This window comes from Urocampus carinirostris, chromosome 2 (assembly GCF_059441175.1).
Source record: "Urocampus carinirostris isolate Australia breed hairy pipefish chromosome 2, RoL_Ucar_1.0, whole genome shotgun sequence".
Taxonomy (NCBI): domain Eukaryota; kingdom Metazoa; phylum Chordata; class Actinopteri; order Syngnathiformes; family Syngnathidae; genus Urocampus; species Urocampus carinirostris.
The window spans coordinates 40,987,022-41,014,407 of record NC_142350.1 but is presented as its reverse complement, the minus strand read 5'-3'; the positions used below and the strand labels follow the sequence as shown (position 1 = coordinate 41,014,407).

Here is a 27,386-nt window from a genome sequence, read left to right as displayed (position 1 = left end):
AGGTGACCAAGAACCCGATGGTCACTCTGTCAGAGCTCCAGCGTTCCTCTGTGGAGAGAGGAGAACCTTCCAGAAGGACAACCATCTCTGCAGCAATCCACCAATCAGGCCTGTACGGTAGAGTCGCCAGACGAAAGCCACTCCTTAGTAAAAGGAACATGGAAGCCGGTCTGGAATTTGCCAAAAAGCACCTGAATGACTCTCAGACCATGAGAAACAAAATTCTCCGGTCTCATGAGACAACGATTGAACTCTTTGGTGTGAATGCCAGGCGCCATGTTTGGAGGAAACCAGGCACCGCTCATCACCAGGCCAATACCATCCCTACAGCGAAGCATGGTGGTGGCAGCATCATGCTTTGGGGATGTTTTTCAGCAGCAGGAACTGGCAGACTAGTCAGGATAGAAGGAAAGATAAATGCAGCAATATATAGAGATATCCTGGATGAAAACCTGCTCCAGAGCGTTCTTGACCTCAGGCTGGGGCAAAGGTTCATTTTTCAGCAGGACAACGACCCAAAGCACACAGCCAAGATCTCAAAAGATTCAGAATCACTCCGTGAATGTCCTGGAGTGGCCCAGCCAGAGTCCAGACTTGAATCCGATAGAACATCCCTGGAGAGATCTGAAAATGGCTGTGCACAAACGTCTCCCATCCAACCTGATTGAGCTTGAGACTTATTGCAAAGAAGAATGGGCAAAACTGCCTGAAGATAGGTGTGCTAAACTTGTGGGATCATATTCAAAAAGACTTGAGGCTGTATTTGCTGCCAAAGGTGGATCAACAAAGTATAAAGCAAAGGCTGTGAATACTTATATAAATGTGATTTCTTAGTTTTCTATTTTTAATAAATTCAAAAAAAGTAAAAAAAAACTTTTTCACATTGTCATAATGGAGTATTTTGTGTAGAATTTTGAGATAAGAGATTAAATTAATACAATTTGGAATGAGGCTGTAACATAACAAAAGGTGGAAAAAGTGGCGCGCTGTGAATACTTTCCGGATGCACTGTATCACTGGTTTACCCCTGCCGCACCATACAGGTGCCCTGCCCATCCCTTAGAACACGTCAAGACATCCCACAATCCTTTCACAACACCTCTCCACTCATTCCTATCACCAAAAAAGAGCTCTAGCTTCCACTATATTCCCTGCAGTGCACTCATAACACCATCCATCCACGTCAATCGGGGCCTTCCTCTTGGTCTCCTTCCATTTACTTCTGCTCTGTAGATCCTCTTCAACATTCGCTCCTCATCCATCCTCTCCATGTGTCCAAACCAACCGAATACTCTCTTATCCACACGCTTGCTCAGTTCCACTACTACTCTAGTTCTGTCTCTCACAATTTATTTTCTCATGCTATCTCATCTTGTCATTCCCAACATACTCTTCGAACACTTCATTTAAAAAAAAAATTAGTTTGACCATTCATGTCTCGCTGCTAATTTAGTGTGATAATAATTTTTAAGACGGTATTAATATATCTTATGCGGATTATTATATATAATTGGTAACCTACTGAACTTTTGTTTCCTTTTCCACTAAATTTTCTCTTCTTTTCCCCTCGTTGTTTTCAGATTTTGTTTTCTCCATCTTCCATATTATTTTCCCGGGACTAGAACGAATATTTTTCATGTAGAAAAAAGATGTTAAAGGAGCAGTTCGGTTAAGGACTTTTATTACAAAGTTACAAAATAAAAATAAAAAACAGAGTATATGGTGGGCTTCAGGGGAGCGTTCTCCCTCAAAAGGCATCAAAGAATGTATCGCCCCTCTCTTTTAGGAAAAAGGCATGGATTTGACAAAATGGAAAATTAAACTTGTTAAAACTGGAATTTTCCACTCAAAAGTCAAGGGAGAGACACATTCACAGGAACCATTGTTCAGACTGGATCTAACTAGATTTTGCAGGTGTTCTGATAAAGTATGGCAGATTCAAGGGCCCTTGGAAACATTATTGGCAAAGTAAATACTTCATTCAAATATGTTGCTAAGCATATTGCATTGGTAATAGCTAAATCAATAATGAGATTATCAAAGTAATGATGTTCTGATTAAATAATAAAAATAATATAGCCGAAAAGATGAAACAGTGACAACATATTCAGTGACCCGTTTTGATCATTTAACATAATTTACTGCTCCTTTTAAATAAATGCATCAAAAGATCTTGTTACTTGAGGCAACTAATGGTGCCTGAATAAAATCTAGCTAGCTGGAATACACCACAAAAAGTAATCATATGTTTTCCTATTTTGAGTAGTCTGTTTCCAGATTGGTCTTTGTTTTTAGTTTTGAGATTGTTCGTCATGTTAATTGTTTTGTGACCCCTTGTTTGTTTATTACTTTGTGCCTGGTTTTGATATTCAATACGATCCCTATTTTGAGCACCCCTGCCTAAGTTCCTGCTTCCTTTCATTTAGGTCTACCCTCAAACCATAACAGAAGGACCTGACCACCAAAAGACTTAGTGGGACGCTTCCACATCCCTGTCCCAGCGACAAGGAGAAGAGATCTCAGCTGCTTCGGGTTCCTTGTCTCTGCAACAAAAATAGCCCTCTACCACTTCAGGTTCTAGGTCTCAGTGGCGAGAAGAAGAATCCTCAGCCACCTTGGGTTCCCTGTCTCAGCGGAGAGAAGAGCCCTCTGTCCCCTGTTCCAGCAAAGGACTGTATGCTACAGCCTCCATGGTTGTCAATTGTTTTGGTTTGTTTTTATTTTGGTCTGTCAAGCCTTTGGCCCTTGAGAGGAAGGTAACGTCAGGATCTGGCGCCCCACCTTCCCCAAGAGGGCGCTATCCGGGTGTGGAGCAAGACTCACTTGAGCCCAATCTCCTCACATCTGTCCCAAATTTTTCCAGGACTTTATATTGACTGTTCTTACAGGACACTGCGTTGGGTCATTTAATTTCCATATCCGGTTTAGTCATTGTTTCTGATTTGGATACTGTCTGGTTTCATTTTTTAATTTTGGAGTTTTTAGTTTTTCTTAAAAAAGAGACAGAATTCCCATCACTAGCTAACAGAGCACAGATAACAGAAAATACATAGCACGTTCAATTCCTAGCAAAGTAAGCATGAACACTTTTTCCAAAGGTGCGTATCACCACGGGTTGATTCATTGTGTGTCAGGGGCTATATTAGAATTCATATTAGTCTCCTTTCTTTATGCATGATTTTTGTCACTGCAAGCCCTTTAGCGCACCAACACAGTTTGGGGGATGCTTATCTCATGTGCTGTAAATTAGGACTGAATTTCCTCCAAAACACTAAAGGCAAAGGATGGAGTCATTGTGCTATGTGGTGTTTTGACACAGTAATGACACATGTTTTACAATCAGCCCCTTCCCCTTTTCTTTGGGAGGAGTGGACCTGTCCTCTGCTTCTGGAGAGAAATGGCCCTCTCGGACATTACCTCTCCCTCCCAGGGGAAATACAAATGAGCGGTTCTGGAAGGCGGGGTGGAAGTAAGAAGACGAAAGATGTGCTGGATTTCTTTCCGAAGTCAATCCAAAATGTTAACGTGCAGTGTATTGTGTCTTTTCTTTGGAAAGATCAACTCTTTCAATTGAAACTGAGTGAACAGATCATTTTCTGAAGTACTGTGTTCTTTTCACAGATTATTTAAAGTCAAACACTCAGAGTAGGCGATACTGGGAATTTTTGTATCGCTCCGTTCTAAGTAAATACACGGTGGTGTCGATCGATTCCGATCCGATATTGATGCGTTCACACCTTTTTGATAAACATACATATTTTAAGAACTAAAACTGTTTCTTTTTTTTTTAAATTAAATAACAACAATGGAAACTTTAGAGAGAGACAGAGAGAGACAGAGAGAGAGAGAGAGGAAGCGAGAGAGAGGAAGAGAGAGAGAGGAAGAGAGAGAGAGAGGGAGAGACAGAGAGGAAGAGAGAGAGAGGAAGAGAGAGAGGGAGAGACAGCGAGGAAGAGAGAGAGAGGGAGAGACAGAGACAGAATAGATAGATAGATAGATAGATAGATAGATAGATAGATAGATAGATAGATAGATAGATAGATAGATAGATAGATAGATAGATAGATAGATAGATAGATAGATAGATAGATAGATAGATAGATAGATAGATAGATAGATAGATAGATAGATAGATAGATAGATAGATAGATAGATAGATAGATAGATAGATAGATAGATAGAGAGTTAGATAGATAGGTAGATAGATAGATAGATAGATAGATAGATAGATAGATAGATAGATAGATAGATATAGATAGATAGATAGATAGATAGATAGATAGATAGATAGATAGATAGATAGATAGATAGATAGATAGATAGATAGATAGATAGATAGATAGATAGATAGATAGATAGATAGATAGATAGATAGATAGATAGATAGATAGATAGATAGATAGATAGATAGATAGATAGACATGCAACCAGATATATCTGTCCCTCATTACTCAAATTCACACACACTTATTCATGGTCATTCTCCATTGTATCCACAAGGCGACATATGTTTGTACCTCTTCTTAAACCGATGGATATTTTGACTTTGCTTCGGGTCTTCATTAGGATTGTTCCATAGTTTCACGCCAGTTATAGATATACAGAAACTTTTCAATGTTAATTTTACATTTAAGGTTTTGAAGTTACGTCTGCCTCTAATCTGATAGCCGAAAAAGCAAGAAAAAAAATAATAACAACACCATTAAAATAGAAAGCTTTTGTTAACCCCCTATTTCCAAGCAGTTTGTCAGTGAATTATTATCCCTTTGGGCTTCCACAGTACTCGTATTCGAATGCGCACGTTTCGGTTCATTTTTATACTACAGCAACCTCTAGTGGTAAATTATCACATGCTGTCGCTTTAATAATATTGAAGGTCACATTTGAAGGGCACAAGATTCGGTTTTGAAAATCCTTTTTCTTTGGCATTCACTTGCCGGGGGTCGTTTTGTCTTGCGCTCATTACAGAGAAGCCACGCAGTGCTAGGCGGAAGAACGTGAAATGAGCCTTGGGAAATATATCCACTGGGAGGGAGAGACAGAGGTAGACTGAAGGGGAATAGATAAAAAAATGCTGACTGCTCCTCAAAGGAGGCAAAAATAATTGAAATGGCGGATATGTGCGTGTCCGTGCCGGTGGGTTGGGGGAGGAGTCGGAGATTGAGTGGCTCCGTGTTGGAGTCGGCCATTAATTGAGGAGGAATGTGAAACACTGTGTGGTCTTTGGCCGACACGCAAGGCTAGATTGATGGAGGAAACGACGTGATAACCGGGGTTGGACGCGGTACTGAAAAGGGGAATTTGTTACAGTTACTAGCTACTTCACTTAAAAAGTAATTGTGTTACCCCCCAGATTACAGCCACCCAAAAGTAGCCCTTTACTCTTATTTGAATTATTAGCATGTCTTACCATAGCTTAAAATATATCTGTGTGGTTAGCAGGCTTACAAGACCTTATTGTTCATATAAGGGTAATAGTTGAGACCATCGTCCAAATGAACAGAAACTAAAATTAAGATAAGTCTGGTTATCCGGTAATAGTGTTAGGAGTCTTATTGAAAAACAGCATTTAGTTAAAATTAATAGTTACTTCACTTAAAATGCAACTCGGGGACACCCTAGATTACTGACACCAAAAACTAGCACCTTATTAAAAAAATACTATCGAGGGCAGTTTTGAGAGTGTGTAAACAAACAGTTAGCTGAGACACTCCACATCCATTTTGTCCCTAAGTTTCAAATCACTCGAGGATCTCCCTCTCTATTTTTGGTTACAGTCAATGTTGATCTTCCCTGTTGGAACGTATGGCATCATTAGGTGCAATTTCCAGTGATATATCATTTTTCAGTAGTATGATATTTTTATCTAAACCAATCTTCCTTGCTGCATCCAGGTTGCTTGTTTATTCAGCCGCTCTTATGACTTTTAGTTTGAAGTCAGCAGTAAAGGACAGAGATTTTCTTTTATCTCCGGGCATGGTGTATTGGAAAAATACTTTTACAAAGACCAAAATTATGCACTCTTTTACCGTAAATTATTTGCTCCTGTTTGCCCCTATGATTTTGTCGTTCCTTTATTAACCACGCCTCCTACCCACGTGCTGCTTCGAACTTGCTACTGATGACAGAACCAACGGTAAGTTACCAACGTAAGTCACGGTAAGCCACTAACGTGGCCAATTAGGACTAGCTAACTTATATTACCTATACTTATATGTAATGTCTTTGAAGTAAATCGTACCTACTCAAAATTAATTTGCTCGGAAATACATAAAGCGTACCTTGTACAAATGTTTGCTACAAATCCTATAATACTTGATTGCTGCCAGTCTGCCACCCTCTGTTTGACTGCGGATAAACATTGCTGTCTTCTGTCTTTATCAAAAGGAATGGAATTACAAATGGGAGCTTAGAAGCTTGCCTGCCGCATTTTTCTTTCATGATTATTGGTATTTGTTTCAACTCAACTGCCTATTCAACTGCCGTGCGCTCAGGTGCTCCCGCCGTCCGTCATGGGTCTCATTCTACCGGAGAAGGCAATGTGACGTCACTTGCAAGGGGTCAATATGCGGTAGAGAGAATATCCAAAATCAGCAGGGGGAAATTACTAACCATCAGTTCTGCGTTAATGGTATTCGGTTGTATTTTGAACATACATAGAAACACGACCACCCTGTTAAAATTTCTTGATCAGCGTTGGGTTGCTGCCTCACTTCGGGTCATACACTACTTCAAAATCAAAGGATCGATCAAAAGACAGAAAAAATCGCGATCCATGATCTGCTTTTCAAACTTGGCGGCGTAACCAACCATGCTGTGACAACAGTTTAGTTACAATGTTATAAGCACTGCATTACAGAATGTGTTACCCGATACAAGTAATTGGGTTCTAGGAACTCTTTCCTATGTAACGTGTTACTCTCATCACTGGTGATGAAGATGTAAAAAAAAAAAAAGAAAAGTGGGCTGGAGCAAAATTAAGCAAAGAGGAATATTGTTTTAGCGGCAAAAAGAAACAAGGAGAGAGAGAGAGAGAGAGAGAGAGAGAGAGAGAGAGAGAGAGAGAGAGAGAGAGAGAGAGAGAGAGTTCAAATGGTGCCCAGACTGAGTCCTGTCCTCGCCGTGTCCTTCCTCGGGCCCCCAGTTATGCATCGCTCATCTTGTCACATTGAACTCCAGATGCTCCTACCCCGGAGAATGCGCCGGCCGCGGCCATTTTTCTTCATTCTCGCTAACAATTTAGTAATGAAATATTGATTTTTAGTTAGATTCATATTGATGCCATTAGCTTTGCATTGATAAATCACATTTGGCCGCTTGTCTGGTGTGGCAGAGCACCAGCGAGGGCAGAGAGATTACAATCAAAGGCACTGATGTGTTAATTTGATGGATGTTTCTCCTTTCACGACCGCCTCCGTTCCTTTCTTTATGTTGCAGCGCGTTTCATAACATAGTGGGGTGTTGTTTTTTTCCCGTTTTTTTTTTTTTACAAGCACCCGTGAGGATATTTATGTCAATGTCCATTTCGCTTGAAATAGTCTTTCAGCCAGGCTGCCTGTAGCAAGACCGCAGTTTTAGAGTCATTTCATCTCTGGGGCCAAACGAGGATACAGTATGAGTGACTTGTGATGTGAACAAAACAAGACACGCGGCGACAATTTGACAAAAAACGAGTCATTTTTTTTCAATTGCTGTATGATCATCACCAGGGGTTGGGAGCGCTACTCAAAAACAGTATGGAAGTCCCTTGTTTTTTGTGGTTTTTTTGGTTGGTCTTGATAGTCAAAAAGTAGAAACCTTGACTTATGTAGTCCTCAATTGCTCCATCATCAGTGTTGGGCGAGTTTACTGGAGGACAGTACTCCACAGTTACTTGATTTGAAAAGCAACATGTTACCCGAGGTGACTGCCACCCAAAAAGTAGCGCGTTACTCCAAAAGTAACTAGTAACAAATGACCGTGTATACTTAAAAGGCCGGCCCCTTAAAACTGCTTTCAAATACTCCCATAATAAAAGTAATTGAAGAAAATGTGTACAGCAACCTGTAGAAGCAATGACGCTTTCCTATTTCTTGGCTTGTGCAATCTTAAGAGCTTGCAAATAAGGACTTGGCCGAGATATTCCATATCCATTTCGTCTCCGCTTTTCAAACCACGCAAATATCTCCTTCCTGATTAGTGGATACTTTCCAAGGCCTTTTCTCCAATCCTGGTGTAAATGTATCCATCCATCCATTATTTGCACTGCTTATCCTCGGTCGGGTGTCGAGGGTGCTGGAGCCCATCCCAGGCATCTTCAGGCAGTGGGCAAGGGACACCCTGAACTGGTTGCCAGCCAGTTGCAGGACACACAGAGACAGACAACTCACTTGCTCATTCACATTTAGGGACAATTTGAACAGGTCAATTAACCTGACATGCATGTTTTTGGAATGTGGGAGGAAACCAGAGTGCCCGGAGAAAACCCACACAAGCACGGGGAGAACATGCAAACTCCACACAGGAAGGTTTGATCTCATGACATCTGAACTGTGCCACACACGCGCGAACCACTGCCCATGTGTATATATATATATATATATATATATATATATATATATATATATATATATATATATATATATATATATATATATATATATATATATATATATATATATATATATATATATATATATATATATATATATATATATATATATATATATATATATACCAGTATATATATGTAAGAGCCATATCCCCCTAGTGGGAGGTGGCTAGAGTCAAGAACACATTCACATGTTCTCGCTAGTCACCCATCACCACAAACCGCACCTCGCTGAGAGTCCAACTTCTGGCGCCAGTCAACACCGTTGCAATGCCTTGAGTCCCACTCATTTAGTGTCTTGATGTTGATGAAAGACACTTCCCCGTTGGCGCCTGTGATCACACCATCGTGCTCGCAGCGGACTATCAGGTCGATGTCATCTCCAAGCTTCCAGTGACGGTACCTGTACGCAACAGACGCCACCTCGCTCTTGTCCATGTCTTCTTCCACAAAAGGATTGCTAGCGGGGAACTTGTAGCGCTCTCCACCCATGCGCAAGCACTGTTGGCTAAAGTTGTGGTTTATATAGGTGGCTTCCATGGCAAGGTTGCGCGGCGAGTTGAAGGAGTTGCCCTCGTCCTGAGGCGGCTCATTAGCAGTCTCACTCACAGTCAGCAGATCAAAGTCAGAGTTGTCTCGCTTGTCGAAAAACAGCTTGTTGCCCACTCGCTGCACGATGATGTCCCAAGAGTTGACTGAACGAGTGCAGCACATCAGGGTGGCCAAAATGGCATCCGTGGCAAACACGTTGCCTTGGGTCTTGGCCAGATTGCGAATGACAGGGTCATCAGTGGTCGTAACAGTATGGAAGATCCTCTTGATGCTCTTCAGTTGCTTCTCATTGCGAGTGGTGATGCGGTCAAAGGCTTTGTCGTAATACTCCAAGGCGCCGCAGCACTCGATATCTACAGGGTCGGCCACCTCCATGTATCTCATCTTCATTAGTCTCGGGAAGTCCATCTCCTCCTTTACTTCCCAGTCGCTGCGCACCTCGACTGAAGAATCTCGGGGCTTCAGCTGAGCTTGAGACTTTTGGTCCCACTTCTGACGCACACCAAACTGCTTCTGAAACTTCTTCTGCAGGCGCATACGATCCCTCTCTTTTTGCTTCGCACTCTTGGGCAGTGTCTGTAGGTTTAACTGCGTCAAGTTCCTGCGGTCCTTGTCCCTGCGAAGGTTCCTCTGAGCAAATCTCATGCGGTTCCTCTGGTAGACGGTCTTCTGGATCTTGGCCGTGTCCACCAACTGGAAGCTGCTCTCGTCCTCCTCATGGAAATAAGAGTATTGGCTGCCGCCTCCAAACTGAGAGGAGTACTTATTTGTGTATCTTTTGTCTTGGTAAGTGGCTCCTGTCCAGTCAGCGACCTTTCCCAGCCGGTCTCCTTTGCTGAAACACGTGGGAAAAAAAAGAGCAAAGAGCTGCAACCAAAATGTAACTGTTTTACAGTTACTGAACATAAATCTGTAAATCTGTTGCCACTATGGTAATAAAACCTATAGGGAACGTTTGACACTTTATTTGCATTACTGACTTTGTAGAATGTTGTGCAATGCAGGGTACTTTCTTGTTGACATTGTCATATAGTATTTGTGTTTTGGTTACATTGCTGCTTTTTTGGTTTGAGTCACTTGGCTTTTGTTCATCTTGATTCATCTTTCTCCCTCGTATCACCACCAGCCAGGCAGTCAGAAGGGACAGAAAAAGAAATGAATGAGGTGGGCATCAATCATAAGCTATTGGATAAAAGTGAGTTGGAAGTACAGATAAAAAAAACTTCCACTGGGGTTACAGATCTTATTTACGGAGGCAGAGCATTCCACGGCCCAGATGGGGAAGGCTCTCGAGCCTGCAGACTTCTTCTTGGCTCTTGAAGTCACAAGTAGACCAGCATTTACCGAGCGGAGGCTCTGTGCAGGAACATAGGGGGGAATCAAATCAGAGAGATTAGTCTCTGCTTTTGTATGTTCGTTAGAAAACCTTAAAGTCACATCTTAATCAGACTGGGAGCCAGTGCAAGTTACCAAATATAGGAGTGTGTCATGATTTGTGGATTGCCCTCACCTGCGCTGACTTTCAGCCCCAGCTGCCAGTCATTCCCTAGTTATCCTCCTGTTTAAGCACGTCATTCTCGTTCACTCCTGGTCAGTCTGTCTGCGAACCTCAGTGCATGAAAGGCGTCTCAAAAGAACAACCCCAAAGCCCTTTTTGACACTGTAGCATCGCTTACAAGGCAACAGCCTATCGCAGACAGTTCGACACACTCTGCTCAGGAGTTAATGGTCTTCTTCACTAAGAAGATTCAATGCATACAGGAAGAAATTGCAAAAGATATTGTTAGTACCACACGTATTAAAGGACTGAAATTTACAGATACACGACAGGGTGGCTGCCCTGGGAAAATGGCCGGTTTTAGTGAACTGTCACTTGATGATCTCAAACAAGTGGTGAATGCGGCCAAACCGACAACTTGCCAGTTCGACCCGCTCCCAGGTTCACTTATTAAAAGTCTTTTTAGTGTCCTTGGGCCTTCAGTTCTAAATATTATAAATACATCACTCTCCTCAGGTGTAGTTCCAGCAGCTTTTAAGTCCGCCGTTATTAAACCCACACTGAAACGACCCAACCTTGATCCAGAAATATTAAGTAATTACAGACCTGTGTCAAACCTACCTTTCCTCTCTAAAGTACTCGAAAGAGTAGTGGCACAGCAGCTGAATGCTTTCATATCGGAGAATAACCTTTTTGAATCCATGCAATCAGGATTCAGGGCTAACCACTCTACTGAGACAGCTCTGATCAAGGTAACAAATGATCTCCTAATGTCAATGGATTCTGGCGCTTCATCACTTTTGCTGCTGCTGGATCTTAGTGCTGCTTTTGACACAGTGCGCCACAATATCCTACTAGAACGGTTGGAAAAATGGATTGGTCTCTCAGGAGCCGTCCTCTCGTGGTTCAAATCTTACCTCTCAGATAGGACGCACTGTGTTAAATATGGTGAAACGACATCTGAGCCCTTTAATGTTACCTGCGGTGTTCCGCAGGGTTCAGTGCTCGGCCCCCTACTTTTCAACATTTACATGCTTCCATTAGGTGATATTATTCGCAAGTACAATATCAGCTTCCATTGCTACGCAGACGACACTCAACTATATCTTCCGTTGGAGGAATCTTCCACACTAAACTGTGGAAATTTGGAGGCCTGTCTCACTGAGATAAAAGAGTGGATGTCACTCAATTTCTTGCGTCTTAACTCTGAAAAGACCGAAATGTTAGTCATTGGTCCTTCTAAATGCCGGGACTTATTCTCAAAAACTGCTGTGAACATTGACAAATGTCACATCACACAGAGTGACTCAGTTAAAAATTTAGGTGTCATATTTGACCCTGATCTATCCTTTGAGATGCATGTAAAGCAAATTACTAGAACTGCCTTCTTCCATCTTCGCAACATTGCTAAAATCCGTTCAATACTGTCTCAGTCTGATGCGGAAACAATAATTCATGCATTTGTTACCTCCCGTCTCGATTACTGCAATGCACTACTCTCCGGTCTCCCGAAGTCCAGAATCAAGTCTCTTCAGCTAGTACAAAATGCCGCAGCGAGGCTTTTAACCAGGACAAAAAAGTACGATCACATAACACCGATTTTGGCTAACCTGCATTGGCTCCCAGTTAGCCAAAGATGTGACTTCAAAGTTCTCTTAGTATTGTACAAAATCATACATGGACTTGCTCCCTCTTATCTTTCAGATCTGATCTGCCACTATGTCCCGGTCCGAAGCCTACGATCTGAGAGTGCTGGTCTTCTGATGATCCCGAGAGCAAAGAAGTCTTCTGCTCGTTCGAGAGCGTTCTCCATCCGGGCACCGGTGCTGTGGAATGCTCTTCCCCCTGAGATTCGATCTGCAACCTCAGTGGAAATGTTTAAATCTAAACTTAAAACTCACTTCTACTCCATTGCATACGAATAACCTACTCCTCTTGTCGGTTGAAAATAGTTTGTGTAATATAGTGTAACAATCTGTGAAGCCCTTTGAGACTCTTCGTGATTTAGGGCTATACAAATAAAAATGACTTGACTTGACTTGACTAGTTATCCTCCTGTTTAAGCACGTCATTCTCGTTCACTCCTGGTCAGTCTGTCTGCGAACCTCAGTGCATGAAAGGCAAGCACTTTTGACTCAGGTCCTGGTTTTGATCCCAACCAGTTTCCTGTATCGATCCCAGATCTCCGTTCTCCTGTCCCGGCTACCCGTATCCAGCCTGATTCTGTTTCCTGTATCGATCTCCGATCCAAGCTCCGTTCTCCTGTACTGGCAACCTTTATCAAGCCTGGTCCCTGTTTCCTGTATCGATCCCCGACCACGCTTCGTCCTCCCGTCCCGGCTACCTGTCTTGTTCCGATCCACGATCACGCTTCGTTTTCCCGTCCCAGCTTCTTGATTGATGCCAAAATTCATAGTGAGTGATGCAGGGGTATTCATCAATCAGATGACACAAAAAATTGATGTTATGCATGTTGAGAAGTGGCCGAAATGAGTTTCCTCCGCAGGGTGGCTGGGTTCTCCCTTAGAGATAAGGTGAGAAGCTCAGTTATCCGCGAGGGACTCGGTGTAGAGCCACTGCTCCTCCGCGGTGAGAGGAGCCAGTTGAGGTGTCTAGGGCATCTAATAAGGATGCCTCATGGACGCCTCCCTTGGGAGGTGTTCCGGGCATGTCCCACCGGCAGGAGGCCCCGGGGGCGACCCAGGACACGTTGGAGAGACTATGTCTCTCAGCTGGCTTGGGAATGCCTCAGGGTCCCGTCGGATGAGCTGGAGGAGGTGGCTGGGGATAGGGACGTCTGGGCTTCCCTTTTAAAGCTGCTGCCCCCACGTCCCGACCTCGGATAAGCGGAAGACAATGGATGGGATGGATGGCATGTTGAGAATTAAATAACAAAATGTACCGTTTACCAAGTTCTTCGGATTAGTTATCTGACTCCATTAACCAAACACAACCTACATTCACCGAACAATTTATGCACGCTCGTTTCTTGAGGGAAAAACTTGAACAGGAAGCCGACATTTCCACTTGGGAGCAGATTTAATTTCATCAACAATTTAACTAAGTGTACTTCATCGAAAACGGCCGAATTAGAGATGTTGAGTCTCTGGGAAGCCTTTTACTCAAGTCCTTTAGTTTTCTCCTATTGGTCATCTTCTCCCCGCATAATGGTGTGCCGACTCCTCCCATGGGCGCGCCGAGAAAGCCACCTGGGCGTCACCATTTCGTAGAAGAGTCCCGACGTCTGGGGTAATCAAAATAACACCGAGCGTTTCTACGTCATCAGGGCCTTTCTGCGTCACCAGCGTCTGGACGTGCTGATTATCTTATCAGCCCTACGTCCCGTGCCCGCTGTTCCTGTAAACAACAGTTTCCACTAGGGTGCCCTGACCTCGCACCACAGCCCAGTCAGTGAATATCTTTTGCATTAAATGTAATTTGTATTCAATCGTATAAAATCCTCTATAGTAAAATGTATAAAATCCTTCATGCATTTAATGAATAGTGTGGTAACGCAGTAACGCATCATACAATAATGACAGTACTCGTTACAGGAAGAGAAAAGGGGCATTACAGAAACACAGAACACACAAACTTATGCAGGGAAAATGTCCAAATTTCATTTTCTTTCTTCAACATTCATTACCAAAGAAATGGGTGATATAAGTGGAAGCAGGAGAGCAGCAGCTCTCAGGCCCCTTTTTTTTACTTTTTAGAAAGGATTCATTTAAATGCCTCAAAATGTTACGGCTCTATTAAGCATTTCTCATGCAAGGATGGGACGATAGAACATCTGAGAAACACAGGAATCGTTTTCCAGATTAAGGCGTTTTTTTAAATGAGTCTCCTGCCGCAGTTTCGCTTTCCTTCTGCAATGTGCGTCTGCACACAGTCATCTTAATGAAAGGAAATGATGGCGTTCGTTTTAATGATGTCGAGTTCAAGGACTGCTTATTGTTCCGGAGAAAAGGCATCTTTTTTTTGGTAATAAGAGTCTGTCGGGTTTTTTTTCCCTTAACCCCCCGTCTTTGCACTAGTGCAATTTCATTTGTAGAAACAGCCTTGAAGGTTAAATGTGTTTTATAGGTTGTCAAGGATATGAAAGCGATATATTGATGATACCCTTCTTGAATGTATCAATATTTTGAACACATGTCATCTCGACTGCTCTGTTTTTCATCCGTCTACGCGATTATGCGAAATGGGTAATTATTCGGATGATCAGACACTCTAAAGCAAGGGGTGTCAAACTCTTTTTTTACTTTATTTTTTTGTTTTTTTACTTTTTTTCCTCCTTTTTTGGTCTATTTCTCTCCCCGCTTTTTTATTTTCTATTTTTTTTCTTTTTCCTTTTTATCTTTTTTCCTCTCTTTTTCTTCCTTTTATCTTTTCCTTTTTTTCCTTTTTTCTTTTCTTTTCCCCTATCTTTCTCTTTCTTTATTTATTTTTCCTTCTCGATAGTTTTTGCATTTTTGTGTGTTTCGTTTTCATTGTATTCTTTTTCCTGGTTTTCTTAGTATCTTTTTTTATTACACCCTTTCTTTGCCTTGTTCCTCTCTTTTTTCTTTATTTTATCTTTTTCCATTTTTTCATTATTATTTTCTTTGCTCTTCTTTTTTCCTTTCTTACTCTTTTCCATCATACCTCGATGTTTTCATTTGCCTTTTTTCTTCTTTCTTTCTTAACCAACTTTCTTTCTTTTAATTTTTTCTTCCCTTTTTCTTTGTCTTTTTCTTCAATTTATATTTTCTCCCCTACATCTTTTTTCTTTTATTTGTTCCCCCTTTTTCTTTCTTTTTTTTTCCCTTTTCCGATTGTATCCCCTTTTCTCATTATTCTTTTCTTTACTCTTCTTTTTTCCCTATGAGTTCTTGCTCTTTTCTTTTTTCTGTCTTTTATCCATTTCTTTTTTACGTCTTTCTTTTAATTCCCCTTTTTTTCTTTGTTCCCTTGTTTCTTTGCCTTTTTACTTTTTATTTCTTCCTTTTATCTTTTGCCCTGTTATCTTTTGATTTTTTTTAACTTTGCAGAGGCTGTTCAAAAGTCATCTTTATTTGTATAACCCTTAATCACAAGGAGTCTCAAAGGGCTGCAGAGTGCACAGATTATTGCAAACCACAGACTATTGTTACACCATCCCCTGATCCAAACAAATTGTGTTGTTTGGTCCCTTTGAGTCTCCATAGTTTGTATTCTCCCTTGTGCTTTGTAAAACTCATTTTCAGTTGTGGTCAAATACTACACACTGTCCCTTTAAAGGTAATTTGATTCAAGTTTGTGACTGCATTGATTTGTTCAAATCTGCCACATATTAATCCCGCAAGTATTAGAAGTCCAAATTTGATTTTGTTTGTTAGACTGACAGTGACTGGCATTAAAAGGATGATGATGATGATGAGCAGGCGTCTTGGGGCGCCCTGGCATTTAGCCGAGATGCAATTAAAATCCCTTGTTATGGCTTTTTTACGGTTATACATTGTTTCTTTGATCCCAAAGCGGCCCCACGTTATTTTTCCTGTCTGGATCATAAGGACTAAACAGGCTATTTGGGGAAAGGCCAGTTTGATACAAATGGGGCTCACGCAAGAGCATTCGTTCCTCTCGACTCCGGAACAATTTCAAAGTAAGCAATACATCTGAACATTAATTATTGGTCTTTTGGCAAATAGGTACAAGTATGTTTTATGTCTTAAAATTAATTCGAAATTCTGCACAGAGAACCACTGCAAAGAATGTTTTGGTGGTTGTCCCCCCTCCTGCAATCAGGAAACTGCTACTGATGGATTGGCTAATAATTGTTTCATTTAAAATAATCATTATTACTTTTTCTCCATTGTAACCAGCCATGATGATTAAAGTGTTAAAAATTAAACTGGAGTTGAGAATTGATTCTTTTAATGTTTTCATAAGGGCAGCGTTTGGGTTATCATGTTCTCTCCCTCCCTATTTGAAGTTTCTCAATAGTGGCAAAGTAGGTCGATAGCAGATATTGTCATGATTTGCCCATTGCCCTCACCTGTGCCTGCTCAGTTGGCTCCAGCTGCTGCTCGTTTCCTGATTAGTTCCCTCCTATTTAAACTCAACACTTTGATTCTCTCCTTGTCAGTCCGTCAGGGAACCTCCGCACATGCAAACCAAGCACTTTTTGACTCTGGCTCCCGTCTGTCCCGTCCTATCCTGTATCCTACTCGCCTGCCCTGGCTTCCCGATCGTCTCCGGCTACCTGATTTAATTCCTTCCTCTGACCACATTCCGATGTCCTGTTCCTGCTACCTGACTTGATTCCTTCCTCCGACTGTGCTCCAATTTTCCGTTCTAGCTGCCCGACTCGTTTCCGTCCACCAACCACGCTCCGATTTCCTGCTCCTGCTATCTGACTATCTGACCCAAATGCGTTCGTTTTACTCAGTTTTATTTAGAAAGAGGAAAAGACTTGCACCCACGATCTGGGGATCGTCGGTCACGTGTATCAGATCACTGGGAACGCGGAAGTGGCAAGTCGATAGCGAGGAAAAAACAAGTCAATGGCCGGGGCGGAGGAGCAAAAACGTAAACGGGTTCAGAAAAAGGTCAGCAGGTCAGGTTAATTGGCCGGTCCGAATTGTTCCTATGTCTGAATGAACAAGTGACTTGTCCGTCTCTGTGTTCCCTGCGACTGGCTGGCAAGCAGCCAGTCGGAGAACAGGGCGAGATAGAGTCAGGAGTCACAAAAGTTTGCCTGGCGTGTAGCGTAGGTTCACAAACGATCGGACGAGTGTTGTCAGGAAAATGGGGGTTTAAAAAAGAGGAAGCAGCCAATCAGCATCCGCGGCTGTTCGCGCCAACGGAGCAGACTCAGATGCCCTGTATCAGTAATCATGACACATGGATCTGGAACTGTACAACTGAGACATATTGCATAAAGAAATATCAACCGAAGCACAATGCAATGGGTTTCATCTGGAAGATCTTTAGTATTAATCTCATCAACACCTCTAGAATGAACCATAAAATAGATCTTAAACCAGGCCCAGACGCTCACCCTTATAGATCTATGACCTCACAAATGTTCTTCAGGATGAATGAGCAAAAATACAAAAAATAAAAATCAAGTTCCATTTGTTTGTAAAGTGCTTGATAACAAAAAGTCACAAAGGGGTGCACAGATCACACTTACAGCATCCCCTGATCCGAAACCTACTTGAGGGCGAGGAAAAACTCAAAAACCACAGCATGAAGAAAATAAAGAGACCTTGAGAAGTGGGCGCACATAAGGAAATCCCCCTTCCAGGATGATCAGGCTGCAATAGATGTTTAAAGGGAATCCGCAGACAATACACATTGACATTAAATGTAGTTTAGATAAGGTCCATGTTTTGCCTCAAAATATTTACCGATGCAGCAGGTTCTCAATGACTGCCAAGTGCCGGTAGGATGGCTGGGAATGCATGCACTGTGCAACATCCAGGCCCGCCTCTCTCAAGGACTAAAAAACGAGAGTAGGAGGTCAGCATTACTTATAAGCTAAAGAACAGAGGTCAGGTACATTTTTGATCCAAAGAAGCATATTAGTATTCATCCATTCATCCATTATCTGGACCTCACTGATCCACAGTAGGGTCGCAGAGGTTTTTGAGCCCGTCTCAGCTGTCTTGGGGCAGTGGGCAGGGGACACCCTGAACTGGTTACCAGACAGTTGCAGGGTACACCAAGACAGACAAATCACTCATTCACACCTAGGGACAATTTGGATCGGTCAATTAACCTGAAATACATGTTTTTGTGAATGGTGGAGGAAACCGGAGTTTCTGGGGGAAACCCACGGATGCACTGAGAGAACATGCAAACTCCGCAGAGGAAGGCCAGTAGCTGTATTTGATCCAATGACCTCAGAACTGTACCGCGGACGCGTTAACCACTCAGCCGCCGTGCCGCCCTGGCATAATCGCAATTTTTTTTTATATAATTTTCAAGAGAACCACACCTTAATTCAACAAAAACGCTAACCCGCTTTTCAGACAAAAGCTAGTTTTTCAGCGCATCTTATTTCACTGTGTGATGTTAGATGATTTGATAAAATGTCTGAAATAATACTGCCGGGGCCTGTGTCACAAAAAACTGCAAAAAATATTTTTTCACGGCATCATAAAGATGCAAGGGTCAAGTATTACACACCATACCTTTTAAATCATTATATTATGTTTCATTGTTCTGATCAAATTAAAGAAATGCAATTGATAAAATCCAGTTTTTTATGTCATCGTAATTTTGAGGTTCGGAAAAAAGAGCAACAAGCGTGCATCATGTGCCCCTTATCTGGGCAACAAAAACACAGCCTACCATTATAAAAATAAGATACCAAACTGTTGAAAATGTAAAGAAAAGAAAATCCCATAATACACTCAAAAATGGATGTTTGTGCAGTTATTTTACTCTCTCTTTACCTTTAGGAGTCATAGCAGATCACACACACACACACACACCCCGGTTTGCTACCAGCCCGGCTTGTAACGCGGCCCCTTTAAAAGGAAACTCTTTCACAGGGGGCGCGGGAGAGAAGAAAACAAGCTAGGTAAAATGAGCTAGTACCAGCTCATCGTTACAACTCAAGTTGACATGTAATATTTATTGTATGTATTTTTAAAGCATTGGAAAATGTTACAAGTGTTTGTGACATGTTATTCCTCTGACAGACACCATATTAAAACGGACATATACTTCCATGCCGCATCTTTTTCAATTTGTAAACATTTTGGCAAAAGCACCTGAGGTTGCCAACCCCCGCCTTAGTCAAAAGAGGTGTTTTAAAAGGGTAGTGGGATGTTTGGGGGCGTTCTAAGGGCACCTGTATGATGCGGCAGGGGTAAACCAGTGAAAGCTGTCGGGCCCTGCTGTTGAACAGAAGAGTGTGTTGTGTCACCCTGACCCGAGTGATATGGCCGCTTTTTTGTGTCCCGTTTCATCTGGAGGGACGAAAGCATGACCATTTAGGTGCCGAGGTGCCTAACTTGGTTGGGCATTTGGGTTGGCCATGGTCCAAAATTTTTGCGTGTGTTTGTTGCTATTTTTTTTCCTTTTTTATTTTCTTTGTTATTGTATGTGTTTGTCTTGCTGTTGGTCACCCCTCTTGAGGGATATGACCAAGGTAGATAGATAGATAGATAGATAGATAGATAGATAGATAGATAGATAGATAGATAGATAGATAGATAGATAGATAGATAGATAGATAGATAGATAGATAGATAGATAGATAGATAGATAGATAGATAGATAGATAGATAGATAGATAGATAGATAGATAGATAGATAGATAGATAGATAGATAGATAGACAAACTTTAGATGCTAGACATCGAAAGACCAGAGATTAATACGTGACACTAATCGAGAAGATATGTAACAAATGCATGAATTATAGTCAAAGCATTAGATTGGGACATCATCGGGTGAATCTTTGCAATGTTGCGAAGACGGAAAAAGCTTAACGTGTAACAAATAATCTAAAAATGGACGCAGCAAGAACTTTTTGTGTTTGTTTTTGCATTTGGTCATGACCACACCCATTTATTTGACTCTATGTAGTGTTTTCAGGAACAAACACAAAGTATTTGGAGAGTCCGTTTTTTTTTCCCTCGAAGGCAATTTAGTGAGAGTTGACCCCTCTTTCAACCACAAGCGTAACACCTCAATTTAGACTCCTCGCGCTCTGATCGATGCGTCTTTATGTTGCTCTGCCCTTTACAGTATTGTACTATCAAGCTCTTTATTGCATTAATGCCATTCCATCTATGTCATCCTGAGGTCATTCTCAGAAACGGAGCCTGTCAAGTAGTTCTTTGATTGGCAGAGACCTCATTGAGGCTTAGCCAATGGCGACTCAGTCTGGTGGATTGTTGCCACGCGCCACGGCCAGGCAGGGAAGGGGTCCTTAGTCTCCTTAGTCTGGGCAGCAGAATCGATAACCAAACAACAAGGTGAGAGGAACTATCTCATACTAACTCAGCAGCGCAAAAGCTACGGCTCACGGCCGATAAATGTGAGGGTATAGGGGGGAAGGGGGATCTGAGGCGGTAAGACAGAGCAGTCAAACATTTCAGGGCTCTCCATTCCAGAGTAATGAAGCATAGAAAGAGAATATACCTCTGCAACATTTGATAAAGATGGGCTGACACGCAAGTCCAAATAGGTTCCTCTGTACAATGGTGCATGTCTATCCATCACTGCTCAGCTTTGCAAAGAAGAAAAGATGGGAAAGTGTAACCAGTGAAGGAGAAGGGTAAATCTAAAGATACAGGAAACAAATTGATTGACAGTGAGCAAGCGAATGGGGAAGATGGAAGGATGGAAACCGAGTGAGAGGGAAGAGTGTGCCTCGGCAGCTGTTTCTGTATCTTATCAAGGCCGATTGGTTGGTGAATGAGGCTCAGGAGGCCCGTGTCCTTGTAGCCACCCGTTTGTTTTCCGCACGCTCTCTCGCTCCACTCCTGCGGTGAAAAACAATAAAGAAGCGAATGAGTAAACGTTGCACATTTTACGTTCTCATCATCCCCGCGCTCTGTCTCTCCATCTGTTACTCGCTCACCAGCACCGTAAAAAGAAATGGTGTCTGGGAAAAAGAGCTATCTGCGTGTCCCTGCAGCAGCCCACCTATTGGTCATGTTTGTCATATGCGCTAAGGAATTCTAAAGCACGTGTGTTGTAGACGACACACTTTTGCCTTATCACGCTGCAGAGCCAAGGCCAATAATTCCATTTTATCACTGAAGCTACCGCCCAGATTTCAGCGCAGTCGCGATCATGAAATCCAACAGGAGTGTCGTCTCGGACGATCTCATCAAGTTGTATCGATGATATTTATGATGTTGCTCATCATTGATTTTGCACGTGCCAAATGTTTCATATTTGTGCTTTCTTATTGCCCACTCAACCATCTGTTGAACTAATAAATATTAACTCTTGATTGTCACCATTATCCACATTAGTAGCCATCGGAAGCCTTGTCCCTTAGTAAGACAACTAAAGACACTAAGAACACAATCTTTGATGAGCAAGGTCTTGAAGCTATTTTATGTACTTCATGTGCTGAATCCTGTAAATTTTAGGATTAACGTTCTTTTAAGAATATGAATTTAAAAAATTGTGACTCAATTTCAAAAAATACATAAAGCCCTGCGGACATTTTATGAAATTGTCTAGTACCCATTCAGGGCTGTGTGGAAGTGCAGTGCAGAAACACAAAATTAGTGTAGTAACGGAGGTCTTTATTCAAGAACACGGGAAGTCAGGTAGCGAGGCAACAATTGTGGTCTAAGATGCAAGTGTTCCAGTAAACCCAATCAGCTCAAGTGTCAGTCAAAGAGTTTGTCAGGAGGTACTCGCCATCTGAAAGGGCAGGCAAGGGTTCGGTACACTGGGATGAGAAAAAGGCTGAGACAAGAGTGTTTAGGACATGACAAAGAAGACAACAAACTAGCACAGAGCCCAGGCGACATTTTTGAAAGAGTGAGAAGGGAGTGTCGTGATTGGAGGGAAATCAAGACAAGTGACAGCTGCTGTGAGGATGAAAATTACAGGACAAAATTGAGTGACCAAATATGTAAGGTCAAGAGGGACAAGAGAGAGAAGGAGAGGAGAGAGATAGATAGAAAGGGAACCATCAGAGAAACAGGAACCAAAGTGCAGTATCTTGACATTACTGCACAGTCTTACTACAACTCATCTCATCTCATCTCATTAGCCGTACCGCTTATCCTCAGTAGGGTCGCGGGGGGGCTGGAGCCCATCCCAGTCATCTTCGGGCAGTGGGCAGGGGACACCCTGAACTGGTTGCCAGCCAATTGCAGGGCACACGGGGACAGACAACTCACTCGCTCATTCACACCTAGGGACAATTTGGACCGGCCAATTCACCTGAAATGCATGTCTTTGGAATGTGGGAGTGCCCGGAGGAAAACCCACGCAAGCACGGGGAGAACATACAAACTCCGCACAGGAAGTCTGGAGCTGGATTTGAACCCACGCAGGAGGTTCCCATGACATGAACTGTGCCGCACAAGCGCTAACCACTGCGCCGCCGTGCTGCCCTTACTACAACTGATCAGTGGATTTGTTTTCGTATTTGACGAATTGTTCCCATTGGTGATGACAAAAACTTTAAATACTAAGAAAAAAAACTGACTCCAACTTTGAAACCAGTATGCTTATGTTTATTTTTATCAAAATGTTTCCCAAGTAAATGTGGGTAGTTTAATCCAAGTAGCAATATTATCCAAACTTAGCAAGTACTTGATACTATAGACTTGGGGATTCAGGGGACCTATGTCCTAGTAGCCACCAGTTTGTTTTCAACATGCTCTTGCGCTCCACTCCTGCTGTAAAAAAAACTATATCGAAGTTACCAGCAAGTCCACCAGTGAATAGATAAAAATAAAATAAAAATGAAGGCTCTGGAGTAGCCAAGTCAAAGTCTGGATTTAAATTGAAATTAGAGGCTGTGGTGTGATCTTAAACCGGCAGTTCATGCTAGAAAACCCTCCAAAATAGCAGATTTAAAACAAATTTGCAAAGAAGAGTGGGCCAACATTCCTCCACAGCGTTGTAAAAGACGCATACCATTTTTTTTTTTTTTTTTTATGAAAGTTTAATTTCTGTTATCGCTGTGAAAGGTAGTCCAACTCACTGTTGGGTAAAGGGGGGAATTACCTTTTTCACATAGGGCTAGATAGGTTTCGGGTTTTTGTGTCTTAACAAATGGAATCAACATTTCAGAATGAATTTTGTATTTCCTTGGCCACTCTCTGTGTGTTATTAAAATTTGTTTAATGATCCAAAACTTTTCCAAAACCCACAGAAATCAGGATTGGGACAAATACTTTAAAATCAGAAAAAAATAACACTGGGGAAAGACCAGGAAAAAAATCAGATGAGGGGTGGACGATATTGGGAGTTTTGGTATAAATCGGATCCAACTCGATACTGTGTAGTCTGAATCAATACATATCTGATACTTTGACCTCGGAAATTTCATGATCATTGAAAAATCAAACAACCAACACCACCCCACTTGAGTTTGTTAATAATTTCAATAAACACAGCACAAAGATACTTGCGACCAGATATGTTTCTTATAAACAACTGCAATGCAAACTTTAACACTGTAAAAAATAAGTACAGACGCTGCCCTACTTAAGAACAAAATACGTTTCTGACGATTGTTTGAAAGTTGAAATCGTTGGTATGTTGCTTCAGGGCTATATTTTGTATGTTTAAGGTTTATATAAGTATGTTTAAGGCTTGTGTAAGTAACTTGTATTGTTTTGTACTAAAAAATAAACATTTCCTAAAGAAATATGCTCTATAAAGATAAATAAAGTTGAGTTTAATTTACTTTTTGGAGATGAGCTTCAAGAGTTAGGCGACTTCCTCCTCCGTGGTAAAAAATTGCCAAAAAAAAGGGTTGCGACCATTTTCTCAACCGCATCAAGCTTTCTTATTCCACTTTCATTTCAAAAGGAACGGCAAGCCTCTTCTTTACACGTTACACCAACATTATTGAATGGATGCACGAGATAATAAACAATGAAATAAATGTCCAAGTTTTTAGCGTGCTGTTTAAACACAAACTAGGAAGAGGAAGCGGATTTCTTCTTCGGGTATGATGCTGGGTTCCCTCTCACAGCGCCACATGCCGTTAGCGGCGGAAAGAAGCACTACAGTGATGTCCTATACGATACCCCAAAAAAATGTTCATATGTACTGTTTTTCGTAAGTCGAATGGTCGTAAGTAGGGGAGCGTCTGTATAAATATTTATACTGCAAGTATAAATGTGCAAAGAAACACAGAAATCAGGAGGGGGCAATTCATGTTTCACAGCACTGTGTCTTGAGGGAAAAGCGAAAGAGTAGAGTGTGGAAAAAAAAATCCAAAGAAGCTAAACAACAAATAAGCCTCGGTCCTTACAAAGCTGCAAGCGAGTCATCCCCAGGAGGTTGTAAACTGGGCCTAGTGCCTGCTGGCCAACCAGGTACGCTACTTTCCTCTCAAGTCTCGCTTTGATTAATGAAATCTTAACGGCAGACCGGACACAAATATTCATCACCTGACTGCCCCTATTGTTATGCGTGCGGAGAAGTCGTAACGTGACAGAGGAGAGGGGAGACGAGAGACAAAACACAACATGGGGCACGGGATTATTACCAGGCCTACGGAAACGACGCTTTTTGTTCTCCCCAACAAAATGGAGGCATGTGATTTATGGACAGCCAGCATCTGTTTGGAGCTATGGGAGACGCAGATTCATGTTTGCTATTATGAGCTGTCCACGTTACCAGGGTTAGAATTTAAAAAGGTGTGGGCTGGGATGGAGGAGGTTTCGGTTGTGGTAAAGAGCGAGACCTTGACAGAAACTACGTGGTGTCGATCCCTTGTCGTACTGGGATTCTGTGACACTTTGGAGTGTGGGTGAGTGTTGTGTTACGTCGTGCATGGCAATCACAAACAGATGTAAGCCCACGAGGCAACTGGGTGGTGTAAGGATGGCGAAAGCTTCTGCATGATATGATTGACAGTGTTAGGCGCATTACTGAAGAACAGTAATAAGTTATTGTATTTCAAAAGTAAGTCCGTTACCAGTCAGATTTATGGTTCTCGGATCCCTAACTTGAGGTACCACTTCCCACGGAATGTAAAGCCTGGTGGCAGCCATCTCTCTAAACATTTTTAGTATGGTTTGCCTCCCCACATCAAACAGATGGTTCCCATGGTTACTGATGAAGGATTTTATACATTTGACTATAAAGGATTTTATATGATCGAATACAAATTACATTTAATGCAAAAGATATTCACTGGGTGGGCTGTGGTGCAATGTCAGGGCACCCTAGTAGATAATGTTGTTTACAGGAATGACGGGAACGGGACATAAGGCTGATAAGATAATCAGTACATCCAGACGCAGAAAGGCCCTGATGACGTAGAAACGCTCTGTGTTGTTTTGGTTGTTCCAGACGTCGCAACGCTCTTTTCCGAGATGAATCCGAGATGAAGCCCATGGGGGGAGCCTGCACACCATCTTGCGGGGAGACGTGGGTCAAGGAGAAAAAAAGAGCAAAAAGACTTCAGAGGAGGGCTTCCCAGAGACCCCAACGACACTAATTCGGCCGTTTTCGATGGAGTACACTTAGGTAAATTGTTAATGAAATAAAATCTGCCCCCATGTGGAAATGTCGGCTTTCCTGTTCATCTTTTCCGTCAAGAAACGAGTGTGCAAAAATTGTTGGGTGAACGTAGGTTGTGTTTGGTTAATGGAGTCAGATAACTAATTCGAAAAATTTGGTAAACGGTACATTTTGATATTAATTCCTAACACTGATAACCCGCAGAGCTGACTCAGATACAGCATCTTCATCATCTGGTCGATGAAACTGGTCTTGCCATCGCTTCTAAATATAAACTATTGTTTTTTTAAAATATGATTACAACATACACTACTACTAGTTTTAAGTCATGAAACAATTACTTCTCAATAATGTGTAGATTTTAACTTTTAAAAATCTTAAAAATGCAATATAAAAACATGTTGGAAATTTAAATTAAAAAAACGTTAAAAAAAACCCTACATGTTTCCGTTTTTAAAGAGCAAATAAAAACTTGTATTTGCTGTGTAATATAGTGGTTTAATGTGTGTTGGTAGGCAGAGAGTGTACATTGGGTTAATGACACGACACAGAGTATCGTATGTACTCGCATATGGGCCAATCCGCTAAAACCGTGGAAGCTGTCATATTTCTTGGCTTGGATCAATCTTGAGAGCTTGCAAACGGACACATAGCTGAGACACTCCATATCCATTTAGTCTCTGGGCTTTAAACTACTCAAAGATCTCCCTCTGGGTACAGTCGGTATTTATAGCCCAGGATATCCCTTATTCACATGTTTGGCCTTAAACTAGGTGTAACTTCCAGTAATGTATCCTTTTTCCATCGTCTGACATTTTAATCTAAACCAAACTTTCTTGCTGCTTCCAAGTTGCTTGTTTCTTCAGCCAACTTGAGCTCTTTTAGCCTGAAGTCGACAGTATGGGACAAACGATTTTTTTTTTCTCTTGGCAGTGTATTGCAAAAATAATTTTCACTGTAAATTATGTGCTTACGTTTGCTTGATTTGTTTGCCGTTGTTTTGATGTTCATAAATAAGCCATTATTTCAGTGTATTGCTATATATCTGTTAGTCGTTCAATCAGGAGACTATACGTGTCTTTTAATTTCTTTTTTCAAAGAACATTCATTCAGACCGGCCCTTTTTTACCTTACCTTCCATCCATTTGATTTAGACTGCTTTGCTGTAATTCCTAATCGGATTAAGTGGTAATGAAAGTAAAGTAACAAAATTGTATTAATAACACGTACAGTACCCGTTACTGTCATGATTACCGATTTGAATCACCTGTGCCCACTCATTCGGCCCCAGCCGCTGCGGGCTAACTGATTTGCTCCCTGTCCCTATTCAAACTCAGTCCTGTCACTCTCCTGTTGTCAGTCCGTCTGTGAACCTCGGTTGATACAAGACAAGCCTTTTTGACTCTGACTTCCGCCTGTCCCGTTTTTGCACCCGTTTTTCCACCTGCCCGTTCCTGATTTCCCCGTTTGTCTCCAGCTACGACTTGTTTTGACCCCGACCACGTTTTTGCACTCCTGTCCCGGCTATCGACCTTTTTTCCGTCCCTGACACTGCCATCGCCCTCTACGGAAAATCCACTTCCATATT

General features: G+C 41.9%; 1 protein-coding gene across 1 annotated transcript in view; it reads right to left on the bottom strand.

The window, feature by feature from the left end:
• Positions 1–8,794: 8,794 nt before the first annotated feature.
• The window catches only part of LOC148371902 (eukaryotic translation initiation factor 3 subunit D-like), a 30,836-nt gene continuing 12,244 nt past the window's right edge, over positions 8,795–27,386 (bottom strand). Inside the window, exons 3-4 of the mRNA XM_088327705.1 lie at positions 18,014–18,105; positions 8,795–9,977 (exon numbers count right to left, since the gene is read on the bottom strand). Coding sequence (XP_088183831.1) covers positions 8,795–9,977; positions 18,014–18,105 — 1,275 coding nt within the window. The remainder of the gene's footprint in view (positions 9,978–18,013; positions 18,106–27,386) is intronic.